This window comes from Clupea harengus, chromosome 12 (assembly GCF_900700415.2).
Source record: "Clupea harengus chromosome 12, Ch_v2.0.2, whole genome shotgun sequence".
In the NCBI taxonomy this organism is placed as follows: Eukaryota; Metazoa; Chordata; class Actinopteri; order Clupeiformes; family Clupeidae; genus Clupea; species Clupea harengus.
In genome coordinates, this window is record NC_045163.1 from 25,377,349 (window position 1) to 25,392,348 (window position 15,000).

At 48.4% G+C, this 15,000-nt stretch overlaps 1 protein-coding gene across 1 annotated transcript in view; it reads right to left on the reverse strand.

The window, feature by feature from the left end:
• Nucleotides 1–15,000, reverse strand: part of tnksa (tankyrase, TRF1-interacting ankyrin-related ADP-ribose polymerase a) — a 70,933-nt gene that overhangs the window by 41,883 nt on the left and 14,050 nt on the right. Inside the window, exons 3-5 of the mRNA XM_031578501.1 lie at nucleotides 6,566–6,586; nucleotides 4,100–4,194; nucleotides 3,382–3,448 (exon numbers count right to left, since the gene is read on the reverse strand). Coding sequence (XP_031434361.1) covers nucleotides 3,382–3,448; nucleotides 4,100–4,194; nucleotides 6,566–6,586 — 183 coding nt within the window. The remainder of the gene's footprint in view (nucleotides 1–3,381; nucleotides 3,449–4,099; nucleotides 4,195–6,565; nucleotides 6,587–15,000) is intronic.

The window sequence follows — 15,000 nt, forward strand, 5'->3', positions numbered from 1 at the left end:
ATCTACGCATTATTGCCAAAATCAGAAATGTCCTATCCCTCTAAGATGCAAAAAAAACCCGAATCCACGCTTTTATGACGTCGCGACTAGACTACTGCAACACTCTCCTGTCTGGATGTAGCGAAACAACTCAACGAAGAGCCTGCAACTCCAACACACTACAGAATGCTGCTACTCGCACACTTATTAGACCTAAACCTACTAGTACTTGCCTCTCTGCACTGGCTCCCTGTCAAAAGTAGAATCGATTTCAAAGTACCCCTTCTAACATACTGTACAAAGTCCTAAACGGCTTAGCTACAAATTACCTCAAGGAATTAGTTGTCCCCTATTGCCCACCGTGATCACTTTGTTCGCAGAGTGCAGGTCTCCTTGTAATTCCAAGAATATCAAAAAGCACAATAGGAGGCAGAGCTTTTTTGCTATCGAGCCCCCCCCTCCTGTGGAATAATCTTCCCCTGCTTCCATCCGAGATGCAGACACCCTTTCTATATTTAAATTGAGACTAAAGACATTCCTCTTTAGTGCATCCCATAGTCATGAATAATGCATCAACAACCCGTCACCTGTTGCAACATTCTTCACTGTTCTTGCGAACCATGTTGTTGCGCTTAGCAGGAGTGGGCTACAGACAGCGCATATTGTACCGTGAAGGAGTGCCTTTACGGATCCAGGGTACAGCATACAGTGCTTGTTGCGGCTGTCGCCAGCCAGTTGTGCACTGCCACTGTATCCTGCCACTGTATCCTGCCACCCTTACTATGCTATACTATAACTAAAAAATCCCCATGCACCCAGCTAACATAACTAAACATAACTCATCACAACTAAACACATATAAAATTCCCAATATCAATAACATCAACAGCATGCGATGCGTGTTGCTGCTGTCGCCAGCCAGGTTGGGCACTGTAGTGTATCCTGCCACCCTTACTATCTTTAACTAAAATCCGCAAACATAACTCGTCTAAACTAAACATAACACACAATTCCCCTACGCCTTCCCGTGCAGCCTCTCCCTCTCCTTCTAGATCATATTATACTAATACTGATTCTGATAAAGTGGTCATATTGCCTACTGCTAATTGTTTACCTAAATGGATTGATGTTAACTAACCAAATTTTTCTCTCTCTTAAAGCGTGACCTCTGCTCGCAAATGCTGATGTCTGTGGAAACATTGTTTCTCATCACCATATCCATTAAGTACATATACGTGTATTAGGCAACCGAACTCTACCCACTCACTTAGTCTAGACTAGGAGGGGGAAAAGAGACAATCTTCACTGTGGGATGCTGCTGTAGACTCTCTACTCTCTACTCTATACCCAATACTCTGTGCTAGCATTTACCTGCAATCCAAATAATTACCACCATCAACACAGTTTTCTGTTCCATTACTCTACTAACCCTTGTAATAGTAACCATACGAGCACACTGTGTACCCACTAAACCAGTCGTTCTCAAAGTGTGGTCCGCCAGTGCCCCGTAATGGTCCGCGACGGCCGCAAGTTAATTATTGCGACATTTCTAACATACTACTAAGAACGAGGAGAACACAGTCAGTAGTAGCCTAATATATTAAAGAGTTGCCTAATCTATTAACAAGGTCATGGATTGGTGGCTTAAGACAGGGACAATGAAAAGAAAATGAAATGAGAAAGCCTCTGATACAGACAAGGAGAAAGTGCAACGGCGAGATGGTTCAGCCACACTGGGCATCATCCCGCCGCGGAGCTGCATTCAAACGGCGTTTTTTTCTCCCGCTGCGGAGACAACAAGGTGATAACTATATTCTGTGTTGTGTGACGTTGCATAATGACAACTCTTAATTATGAAAAGTTGACTACTAGGATGGCTATATTAATGCCAGTCGTCTAGCCTACGGTTGGTAGTGAATGACTGCGGTCGCGTGGTCGGTATGCGCAATTACGCATCGTTGTGTTTATTGGTTGTGTTGTGTGATACATTGGCGTGTCTGAGTGTGTGATGGGAGTATGAGGCTGTGAGCGAACTAATAGTTTGTAACATAACCAAGTCATGCATGGAGCAGGGTTCCAGATGCTTTGCCTAGCGCATTGTCATATCTATAACTAGCCTACCGGTACGAAAAAAAAAAGGAGTGCCCACCCGCGAAAATAATGTGCCGCTAAGAACTGTCTGGCGCCAGGTCTGGGTAGGAGGCCTGTTGTTCCGGGGATATACTATTTAGTTAGATGGTCCGCGAGTTTTTTTGTATTGGCTAAGTGGTCCTTGGTCTGAAAAAGTTTGAGAAACACTGCACTAAACTGTTGTACAATACTTGCATGAGCTCTCCCCACCTCATCCTCCTTATCCTATCACTTTTGTATGCATCGTGTATGTGTCATGTTATGTTTGTATGTATTGTATACATCTACCACATGTATGCCGTGTACATTTACCACGTGTACGCTTGCATACTCTTCCTGATATGTATATGATTTCATCTGCCATTTTCCTGATGGTCTCCCCTCCCCACGTCCTCTTCTCCCAGAAGCAGTCAGTCGTTTGCTCTCTGGACTATGGCACCCTGCCCTGTGTACAGCTAGTGTGGCTAGGGGGCGACAGTGGTACAGTGGTAGAGAAGTCGTTTAGTAATCAGAAGGTTGCTAGTTCGATTCCCTGTCGAAGCGTCCTTGAGCAAGACACTGAACCCCTAATTGCTCCTGATGTGCAGTGTGCCATCAGTGTAAATGTAAAATGTGTATACATTGTAAGTCGCTCATATGTAAGTCGCTTTGGATAAAAGCATCTGCTAAATGACTAAATGTAAATGTAGTGTCATCTCTATGAGAGTCAAGCTCAAGGCGGGAAATTGGTCGAGAAATCAAGGCTCTTCATCAAGGCTCTTTCCCTCGGGATTAATAAAGTATCTATCTATCTTTCAAGGGGACGCACCACGCTCAGGTCTGTCCACTTTTTTGGAAAGATCTTGCCCCATACCAAGGCCTGTGACGCTCTCACAGTGCTGTGAGGTTCCCTTTCAGGTCCTCCTTCCCCTCACCACCACCACCGCATACAAACAAGAGGAGAGAATTGATTTCTGTTTTTTTCGTGGCCACGAGTCACCTTCAGCCTTGTGAGCTGTGATTCAAGTACAGGAAGACCAGCATTAAGGCCAAACCGATTTGTTTGATGAATACCGGAGATGTATTTGGGGGGTGGGGGGTGAACGATAATAAGTCCTTACTAAAAGCCTGTCAGGGAGGAGGGGGAGAAATGTGTGCACGATGATGCCAATTGAGGGGAGAGGCATCGTCCGAAGTGTGCGTTACTCTGACAGCACTTTGGCTCTGGAGGAGGTGGAGAAATGGAGGAAGGAGGGAGAGGATTTAGGGGGGGGGGGGGGAGTTGGTCCTTACCTTCAGCAGAAGCTCGGTGACCTCGTAATGGCCGTAGGAACAGGCGTTGTGAAGGGGAACGAGGCCACTGTAGGAGAGAGAGAGATGGATGGATAGAGAGATGTAGAAAAGGAGAAGGGTGACAAGAGGAATAGAGGTTTGCAAGAGAAACAGAGAGAGAAAAAGAAAGAAAGAGAGAGAGAGGGCATATAAAGGGGGCGAGAGTGAGAGAGAGAGAGAGAAAAGAGAGAGAGAGAGAAGAGAGAGAAGAGAGAGAGAGAGAGAGAGAGAGAGAGAGAGAGAGAGATGGAGGGGGTAGAGGTGGGAGAACACAAGAAAGAAAAGTATTATGTTTTGGACAGAGCACCACTTCACACTTCTCTGGCCTGTTCCAGTTTGGATCAATACTCTCCCCGCCCCAGGGGCCCTCCTGCCATCCTCCCCAAATTTGATCCTGACCCCAAGTGTATTCTGTGCTTATGTGTCAACACAGCCTCCGAGACAAGCCCATTACTGAAGGTGTGAAAGAGTGCAGAGGAGGGGAACTGATTCGACAGGACTGAGGGCATCATGAGGAGTGAAAGAAAAAGGAAGAGACAAGAAAAAGAGAAGACAAGAAAAAGAGAAGAAAAGAAAAGACAAGAAAAAGGAAAGGAAGAGACAAGAAAAAGGAAAGAAAAGACAAGAAAAAGAGAAGAAAAGACAAGAAAAAGGGAAGGAAGAGGGAATCATTACATACCCTTTGTCCTTGGCATGAACGTCTGCGCCATGCTGCAGGAGGAGCTGCACTATCCTCACCCGGTTGTATCCAGCCGCTAGGTGCAGGGGTGTGGACTATAGGAAGGAGACAGAAAGAGCGAGAGAAACAAAGGATAAGAGAAAGAAAGAAAGAAAGAAGGAGAGAAAAGGGGGCAAAAAGAAGACACACTGATGAGAACCAGCCTAGACAATGCAAATCCAAACAGCACTCCAAACACAGCACCCCCTATGGGGCGGAGGTCACAGCGCGCAGCAGGTGGCTCCACACTCAGCCCAAACACATCAGCCATGTTAGCCAACCCTGTCCTCTCCGCTAACACTCACTCGCACTAGGGCCTACTGGGGGAGGGGATTCACACTCGTTTAGCCAACCCGTCCTCCCGAGGGATGACCTGACCCATCTCCAGTGTGGAGAACAGACCCAGTCGGCCTGCCCGCCTGCCGCGTACCCACCCATCCACCCACCCACACCTCCCCAGGCAGTGGAGGGGTCTCCTGTCACTCAGACCTACACCTAGAGCCCAGGCCATTACTGCTAACAGCCCAGGAGATTAGCCAGCAGGCACAGGAGATCATCCACAGGTAGCTCTGCTACAGGCTATAGGCTAACATATCACGGAGAGGAGAGGGGGCTGCCCGCAACTCACAGGTACTTTCCCCCCGTGAAATCCTGCCGGCAACTGCTGACTTGGAAATAAGTACAGGGGAGCCCTATGGATTTGAATGTCCCAGTCGGTGATTAAAACAAATTACCCTCTTACCCCAGTGAAAGCAATTAGAGCGACTTAACGAAAAAATAAAACCAAAAGGTTGACTCGTGCTCAATCAAAAGGAAAAACGCAACAAACTGGGTGGGTGGGGAGTTTGGAATTGATTGCCTTTGTCAGAGAGTGTTTCAAAGCTTAGTCCTGAGCTGCTCCTGGGCCGCTAGGAACATGGAGAGCCTTCTTGAAAGCCGAAGAGCAGATCTCACATAGGCCTGCTGGGTTCTCCTTCTATCTTCTCCTCATAGACGCAGTCCCTCCCCACGGGCTCTCTCCTCCTCTGGCTCTCTCCTCATCCCCCCTTCCTGCCCTATTTCCCTTTCCTTACCGCATCTTTGTTCCCTCCCTCCTTCTCTCCATCCCTCCTTCTCTCCCTTATTAGGTGGGAAGACACTAGCTGGTTAGAAGCCACAGCATATCATGCCATCACAAAAAAAAATAAAAGGACAGTTATTGATAATCATTAAATCATACAGTAAACATAAAAATGCAGCTTCCCAAAAAAAATGTTTATGCGCAAAATCACAAACATAAGAGCAGTTCAAAGTCGATCTACTGGTGGGTAAGTCAAGAACGGGGCAGTACGTTCAGAAATAGCAGAGCAAGACTGCTTGCCAGTAGGACAGAAGATAAGTGACGTTACGTGACGTTCCGTGTCGTGTCAGCTGTGGTGAAGTGTTCCTCTGAGACACACTCGGGGCAATGGAGGATCTGGGGACAGGACTAGGGTGGGCAACCGAAAAACGCTTGCATTTAACGGAATCATCAAGACGCCCACAAACCCTCTAACTTCTCACTGTTCTTCCACCTTGATTTACACCTCACATATACTGCTCACCCAACAACACAACTGAGGGAAGAAAAAAAAAAAAAAAAATATATATATATATATATATATATATATATATATATATATAAATGCATAAATTATTCATCGAGAGGGAGTGAATATAAGTACACGAAGCAACAACACATTTATTTTGTCTGGCAAGACTGACAAAATGCAGAGACAGGCTTTTTTTTCTCTCTCTCTCTCTCTCTCTCTCGTTTGCTCTCACTCACACATGCACGTTATAGAGCCGATAAGTAATGGCAAAGAAATAAGGAGAGAAGAGAATAAATTAAGGGGCGGAAGAGGAGGATGTGACTCAGGCTGTGAGGTGGTGGCATGTGGTGGGAAGGGGGCAGCACGGTGCAGGCGGGGTCAAGGGTCGGGGCGGGCAGGAGGAATGGGGTGGGGTGGGGGGGTTGGGGGGTGGTGAGAGAACATCTCCCATAAGCGCCCCATCACAGCAAGCAACACTGATCGACTCTTCAGGAGGATGGTCCTAAGAGCGCGCCACAACCCCCAGAACCAGACATTCCACACGGCATAACATCACGTACGGAGGAACCCGCGCGGGCAAGGGGAGCGGGCGCATGAGATGTGAGTCCAAAACCGGGAGAAAAAAAACCAAATGTATTAAAACAAAAAGGCCCAGGTCCAATCATGTGCACGAGGATTAGGAACCAGCATATCGATGATTCAAACCACTCAAAATATAAAATAATTGTTGAAATGAGTCAAACTGAACGGAGGGAAAAAAAAAAAAAAAACTTAACAAAAGAAAAAATATAAAATAATAATAGCAACAGCATGACAAGTGCATCACTAAGAGCTTGTTATTTGAAAACCAACTTACCAGCATTTTTTGCGATGTCGACTGACAGGCAATGTCGCCAGAATCACAAATGAAACATAACAACAAAAAAGGAAACAGAAAAAGAAAAATACAAAAAAAGAACACAAAAATGATATAATGACAGCATCATGTCATTGCAGCAAAGTCTTCAACTTTAACTCATTTCCAATTCACATAATACATCAGATAAGAGTGTACGATCGCAAACTCGCATGCACTGCTTGGTGTGGCCAACAGGGGGAAAGCATTGTCGTTGGATACTGACTGAGGGGTGGATGAAACCGCAGTAGTCACTGCAAATCAGAACTTCTGTGTGTGTGTGTGTGTTTCTGTATATGTGTGTGTGTGTTTCTGTGTATATGTGTGTGTGTGTGTGTTTCTGTGTATGTGTGTGTGTGTGTGTGTGTGTGTGTGTGTGTGTGTGTGGTGGTGTCATTCATCGTCCTGTTTTTGACAGGGTTCGGCAGCCCCTGAGGGGAAGGGGAGTGTCGATATGCTTGAAGTCACTTCCTGCTCAACTCCAGCCAATCACACGGGGAGGCAGGTGTCTCCGGGTAGAGAGGCGGAGCCCCCTGAGATGGCCAGAGCTCATTGGCTGAGCACTCAGGATGAGAGATGAACAGGCATTACTCACTAACTAACTCTGTTAAGGTGGCTGCACCTCAATGGATAGACCTACTTAGATGGAGAGATGCGTGCTGCAAAGCCCTCTTGTGGCTTAAGACTACAACTCTTTGAGGTGGACATAAAGGGCCATATTTACGAAAGGACCAGAGAAACACAGGCTAAAGTATGGAGTGTGTTTAACAGGTGCTTAAGGTTTAAATCTCCAACATCTACATAGGTTGATGTGTTTATCAATTCATGATTTTATGAACATTTCATGGTGGAAAATTTAAATGGTCATCAATTTCATTCCATTAAATTAGAAACGGGAAAAAGAGAAGAATAAAAAATGAAAAATAAAACAAAAACAAAAACAGCCACATCCTGTCACTGGGCCACAGCATAATTCACAAGTATAATTCACAGCAATGGGATTAGTGCTCGTAAACACAGGCTTTAAAAATGATCATCACTGAGATGGTGGCACGATCATTTGTATAGAAAACAAAAACAAAAAACAAAAAACAACATCTATGCACAGACAGATCAATGGGCATATTAATATCATGCACAGAGGGAAACTACCCTCCACATCATATTTGTCAATGTTTTGTTTTTATTATGCTATCAGCATGTATGCAACTGTTACCAAACCTTCTGGTGTATAATTGAGTGAGTAAATACAGTACAGTTATTATGTGTGTTATATAATTGAGTGAGTAAATAGAATACAGTTATTATATCTGGTGTGCAGGATGTTGCATGTTGGCTAAGGCAATAAGACATGGTTTTTAATCACCGTGGCGACATTGCTTAAATACAGTCATAGTAGCGATAGGCTTCACCTGCCAATCTGACTGTGGTAGGCCTCCAAGAAGCAGCAAACAAAACACCCCCCCCCCCCCCCCCCCCCCCCAACACACACCCACGCGCACACCTGCACGCGCACACACACACACACACACGGACACGCACACACGCGCGCGCACACACACACACACACACACACACGGACACGCACACACGCGCGCGCACGCACGCGCACGCACACGCACACGCACACGCACACAAACACTCAAAACTTCCTTTTATCCGAACCAAGTTGGTCTCAAGTCTCTCACTGGACAAAGACTTTCTACAAACAGCAGAAGGAGCCATTATTTTTCCGCTTGGAGACGATATGAAACTTGAACACCTAACCTTGAACATCAAACCAGTAACACCTAAAACCCTCCATGGGAAAAGTTATTTTTTTAGGCGGACCATATGGAGCAGTATGGGGTTCTAAATTATTATTTCTATTATTTTTTTTTTTATCTGTGGTGGCATCTTACGGAGAGTGCCGACGTAGCGAGCCGCAAGGAGGTGAAGCTGAACAGCCTATCATTGCCCGCGGAGACCAGGGGAGCTGGTGTGGTGGCGTGGCGCGCGTTGCCCGCGGAGAGCAGAGGAGCTGGTGGCGTGGCGCTCGTTGCCCGCGGAGACCAGGGGAGCTGGTGTGGTGGCGGGGCGCGTTGCCCGCGGAGACCAGGGGAGCTGGTGGCGTGGCGCGCGTTGCCCGCGGAGAGCAGAGGAGCTGGTGGCGTGGCGCTCGTTGCCCGCGGAGACCAGGGGAGCTGGTGGCATGGCGCGCGTTGAGAGGGAGGGATGCTTTAAACTGATGTGGCATGCCGACCTTTCACCCCTGGGGCCACGGCAGTGAGTCAGTCACAGAGAGGAAGAGCAGGTCTCAACAAATGGTGTGTGTGTGTGTGTGTGTGTGTGTTGTGTCTGCGTGGGTGTCTGTGTGTACTTTTGAAAATGTGAACGTGTATTTCTGTTGTGTGTGTATACACATCTGTGTGTTGTGTGTTGTGTGTGCGTTTTTGAAAATGTGAATATGTGTGTTTCTGTTGCGTATATACACATATGTGTGTATATGTGTGTGTGTGTGTGTGTGTGTGTATGTGTGTGTGTGTGTGTGTGTGTGTGTGTGTGTGTGTGTGTGTGTGTGTGTGTGTTTCTGCCTACTGGGGCTCAGCGAACACGTCAAACAATAACTCACCAATCAGTGAGCGCACACTGGGTGGAGGCAGGATGCGGAGAGGCAGGATGCGGAGAGGCAGGATGTGGAGAGGCATGTGTAAGCCATAACCGCTCCATTATGGCAGCCCAGGAGCACACATATGCACTGCTGGGGATTTGTTCGGCAAACGGTGACAAACACACGCGCTCAAACTCCCTCTTTATGTCTCTGTCTCTCTCACACTCAGAGACACACACACACACACACACACACACACACACACACACACACACTCACTCACAGCCACACACACACACACACACACAGCCACACACACAGCCACACACACACAGCCACAGCCACAGCCACACACACACACACACACACACACACTCACAGCCACACACTCACAGCCACACACACTCACAGCCACACACTCACTCACAGACACACACTCACACACACTCACACCCTCACAGACACACACACACACTCACTCACAGACACACACACACACACACACACACTCACAGACACACACACACACACACACACTCACACTCACACTCACACACACTCACACACACACTCACTCACAGACACACACACACACACACACACACACACACACACACACACACTCACACTCACACTCACACTCACACTCACACTCACACACACTCACAGACACACTCACAGACACACACACACACACACACACACACTCACAGCCACACACACTCACAGCCACACACTCACTCACAGACACACACACTCACACACACTCACACCCTCACAGACACACACACACACTCACTCACAGACACACACACACACACACACACACACACACACTCACAGACACACACACACACACACACACACACACACACACACACACACACACACACACACACACACACACACACTCACACACACACTCACAGCCACACACTCACTCACAGACACACACACACACACACACACACACACACCCCATTACACCAAGGGTATTCGTGACACACTTCAGTGGTTCCCTTTGATTTAATCTGTTCTGGTGTCTTGCTGTGTACTTCACTTCTAAATTGAAGTGGCGTTAAGACAATTCCTCCAGTGAATAGGGGAATAGATAGATAGATGGATGGATGGATGGATGGATGGATGAATGGAACAAAGCCCAAGTCCAACAGAGGAGGGCTGTTTTTAAGCTGTATTAAGCTGGCCAGTTTCAGTGGTAATTAACAAGCTCCTTGTCCTAACAGAGCGAGAGCTAGGGGAATGGGAACAGGGAGGAAGAGAGGGAGGAAGAGAGGGAGGGGGAGAGAGAGAGACAGAGAGAGAGAGAGAAAGGGAGGGAGGGATAGAGAGAGAGAGAGAGAGAGAGAGAGAGAGAACGAGGGAGAGCGCTTCAGGGGAGACAAAAGCCTCAGCTGCACAACTCTCATCAACAAATTATATTTTGTCAGTGAACAGGCGCGCACGCGCACGCACACACACACACACACACACACACACACACACACACACACACACACACGCAAACGCACTGACACACATTCACACAAAACACACGCACACACACGCAAACGCTCACACACACACGCAAACGCTCACACACACAGGCAAACGCACACACACATACACACTGTCCCTGTTTCCGTTTCTCTTCACTTATTGGGAATTGTGACTTGTAACCATGCCAACAGTGACTGCTTGCTAAAAGCTGTTGCCATGGCAGCCATGAATACCGCTAACGCTCGAGGTGCTTTGAGGAGGGGGGGGTTAAGTTGCTGAGCACCTCAGTCTTCCCCCACAGGAGAGGAAGAAGGGGAGACACAGGGGTGACTCTGCATCGGGCTGTCTTGACTTCGGGGTGCCTGGGAGTCCTGAGAGCGGCCTGTCGCTACACAAAGACAAGTGAACATCCTGGGTGCCCGCCGACGGAAAGGACCGGATCAATACCACATTAGGGCCTCGACGCGGAGCCGACATCTCACTGGAGAGAGTGAGATCTACAGTTCCAGCACGCTGCTCTTCTCCCTGCTGCTCCACCCCCACCCCCACCCCCACCACCAGCACCAGCACCACCAGCACCACCAGGCTCATTATCCTAAGATGCTGTGTTTACTGTGTGTGAGTAGCTTCATAAAGATGGCTGCCGGTCCTCAGGGAGAGACGTATAGGGAGCAGAGGAGGAGGGGTCCAACAACCTGCACTCCTGGAAACGGTTTCTAAACACACACATCAGGGACAGGGCTCTATCCCCACGGCAACCTGCAGTCCTGGAAACGGTTCCTAAACACACACCGGGGACGTGGCTCTGTCCCTCAGCTATGGTTGGCAAAAGGAAAGGTTAACGGCAAGGCCTTGAAGACACCTTTTTAAAAGTGCTGCAATTACTGATAAGGTGGCAAGAGCACTTTTCATACATTACTGGGGACCCATCCCACGTCATGCCTGTGACGCAGCCAGGATGACGCATCAGCCAAAGACTGCCAAACACATAACACACGATAGATACCTGCTAAAAACTGGCCATGAGCGTGTATTAGGGGCCTTAAAGGTGCAGTCTGCAATTGTGCTTCAAGGGACTTTGTGTCAAATTCAGCAGATAGCTCCTCACAGTGCTTTAGCGGTCTGTTCAATGTGTGTGTGTGTGTGTTAAATGTGTGTGTTAAATGTGTGTTAAATGTGTGAACTCAAAAAGACTCCCGTGTTCGTACACAGTCCTGCCTCTGGAAATGGGAAACTAATAAAGTGGCTTGGACTGAGACAAACAATTCCAGCCAGTCCAAAAACGTAAGGTTGCAATTTGATTGGCTGTTCAGCTCCAATATCAACGAACCTTTTTTGCTAGAAATCACAGACTGCATCTTTAACTGAGAAAGAGCCATTTATATCCAGGGTCCCGACGTGACGTTCCCTCCTCCCCACCACTACTCTAGGTGATTCACACTCCACAGCGCTGCAAGAGCCCGGCCTCCTCAGGTTCCGCCGTTGACTTTATTCAATCCGCACCACGACTGTGTGCTTTTCACGACGCTCGGTAAGGAACGCAATTTAGAACCTCCGCTTGCCTTTCATCGGAGCTCATTTTCTGTAATTGTTTGAGGGCTTTTGTTGGGCTTTGCACAGACAGCGCGGCACTGAGGAGTCCATCATTGATCCCGTCCTCGTCACGGCCGCGGGGACAACCCTGTCGGGCTCGGAGCGGGGCCGGGCAGAACCGTCTCCAATTGTCAGAACGGATCATGCTCAGGCTTCTGAACGCGGCCCGTAATCTAATTCTGCCACAATTCTGACAAATGAAAGAAGTCCATCATATGTTAATGTGAGTTGCAGAGGAAAAAAGAAAGGGGTGTGGGTGTGGGTGGGGTGGGGGGGGGGGTGTTGGGGAGCACGATTGATTTATGGTAAGCGGGCTTCAGAAAACTGGCGCTGGGTTTTCACTTTCACTCCTCTGCGCCTGGGATAGAAAAAAAAGAAAAAACACCGCAGGCAATTCACTATGACTGCCATAGAGGGAGAGAAGGAGAGAGGGAGGGAGAGAGAGTGAGAGACAGAGAGAGAGAGAGAGAGGGGCAGAGAGAGAGAGAGAGAGAGAGAGAGAGGGGCAGAGAGAGAGAGAGAGAGAAAGAGAGAGAGAGAGAGAGAGGCAGAGAGAGAGAGAGAGAGAGAGACAAAGAGAGAGAGAGAGAGAGAGAGAGAGAGAGAGAGAGAAGGTCCAAACCCAGTCAGTCATCCCAGCCTGTGTCTGGATGCAGAACAGAGGGACGGTGCAAAGCTAGACTTCTGCAAGGCATCATCTGCCTCCAGCCTCATCCTTTAGAGCTGGAGCTGGACCTCCCTTCCCACAGCATCCTCTAACACTGCACAGCCTCATCCTCTGGAGCTGAAGCTGGACCTCCCTTCCCACAGCATCCTCTAACACTGCACAGCCTCATCCTCTGGAGCTGAAGCTAAAGCTCCCTTCCCACAGCATCCTCTAACACTGCACAGCCTCATCCTTTAGAGCTGGAGCTGGACCTCCCTTCCCACAGCATCCTCTAACACTGCACAGCCTCATCCTTTAGAGCTGGAGCTGGACCTCCCTTCCCACAGCATCCTCTAACACTGCACAGCCTCATCCTCTGGAGCTGAAGCTAAAGCTCCCTTCCCACAGCATCCTCTAACACTGCACAGCCTCATCCTCTGGAGCTGAAGCTGGACCTCCCTTCCCACAGCATCCTCTAACACTGCACAGCCCCATCCTCATCCTCTGGAGCTGAAGCTAAAGCTCCTGAGCAGAGCAGAGCAGGTCGGGCCAGGGCTCTCTTTCTGAGCAGAGGCCAATAAACATGTTCAGACACATTCCCACTGAGCCGCAGCTCAAAGGCTGGTTTGATCATGAATATTAAATGATGGGAGGAAAACGCACAGCAGCTTGGACAAAATGAAATAAAAACTTTAGAGGGTAAAAGGAGTATAGATGAGGACGCTTTGTAGTCTTGGTATTGCACCCGGCCAGGCATATCTGATCCCACAAGCTTGTAATAAAAAAAAATACAAAATGAAAAAAAAAAAACACGCACACTGCGGGTAAAAAACGAGGAAAAGAATGAGGTCACTGTCTGGGTTCACAGGAAAACAAATCGCTTCTGAAAACCAACGTCTTAAAGTGTCTCAACAGTGCTGTCAAAAAACCCCAGAATGTATGCTTTTAAACTGTGCAATGGGAGGAAGAGTGGAGTGACAGCGTGCATACCAGAGAGGCATGATTGGGCTAGAATACGAAGATGGATGGACGAGGAAGGTCAGCGGTGCTGTGAGAGACGGAGCGGCCGTGACGGATGGGACCGCTTGCAGACTCGAGGTGGGGGGGAAGTGATTAGTCTCTCTCTCTCCCCGACGCCTGCGGAAGCTGTCGTGATCGCGCTCTCCAGTGGGCTGGGTTAATAATGTCCTGTTACTCTGTTACTCTTCATCTTCGGCACACAGGCGCACACACACACACACAGATGCACACACACACACACACACACACACACACACACACACAGATGCACACACACACACAGATGCACACAGACAGACACACACACACACACACACACACACAGATGCACGCACGCATGTACACACACAGACAGACGCCTGCGCACACACAGACAGACGCCAGTGCACACACAGAGACAGACGCCCGCGCGCACACACACCCGCCCGCACACAGTCGGCCGCACACACACAGTCGGCCGCACACACACAGTCGGCCGCACACACACAGTCGCCCGCACACACACAGTCGCCCGCACACACACAGTCGCCCGCACACACACAGTCGCCTGCACACATTTGCTCAGAAGTTTGAATAGCAAGACAAATGTCCGATACTCTCTCCATTATAAAACGAGTGTTGTGGTATACAAAATGTTGTGTGCTATACAAAACGCTCCAAAAACAGTGCTGGGACAGAACACATCAAGTCTCCGGACAGAGACCTACTGAAAGGCCTCCCGTGTACAAATACACACAGTTGACATGAACCTGGTTAAGAAGAAATGAATGTAAACCATTTCAATAGCATTATGACGATAAAATGGGCAAACATGAGAATTCCCCAACAACACAGACAAGTATTGCAGGCAGAATATTAGCTGGCGTGAAAAAAAGAATCCGTCATTCTAAATGTGGCTAAACGTAGGAGGAGGCTCCACTAAGCGTAGGTTTGAGAGTGGGAGACCACCATCAGGTGGATGCACTGCCAACAAGTACTCTCTGCTACGAGGAGGTGCAGCTCACTGTGCAGGCAGGCCCTCTACCACTTCAGAACGCACCGACGCAAAAC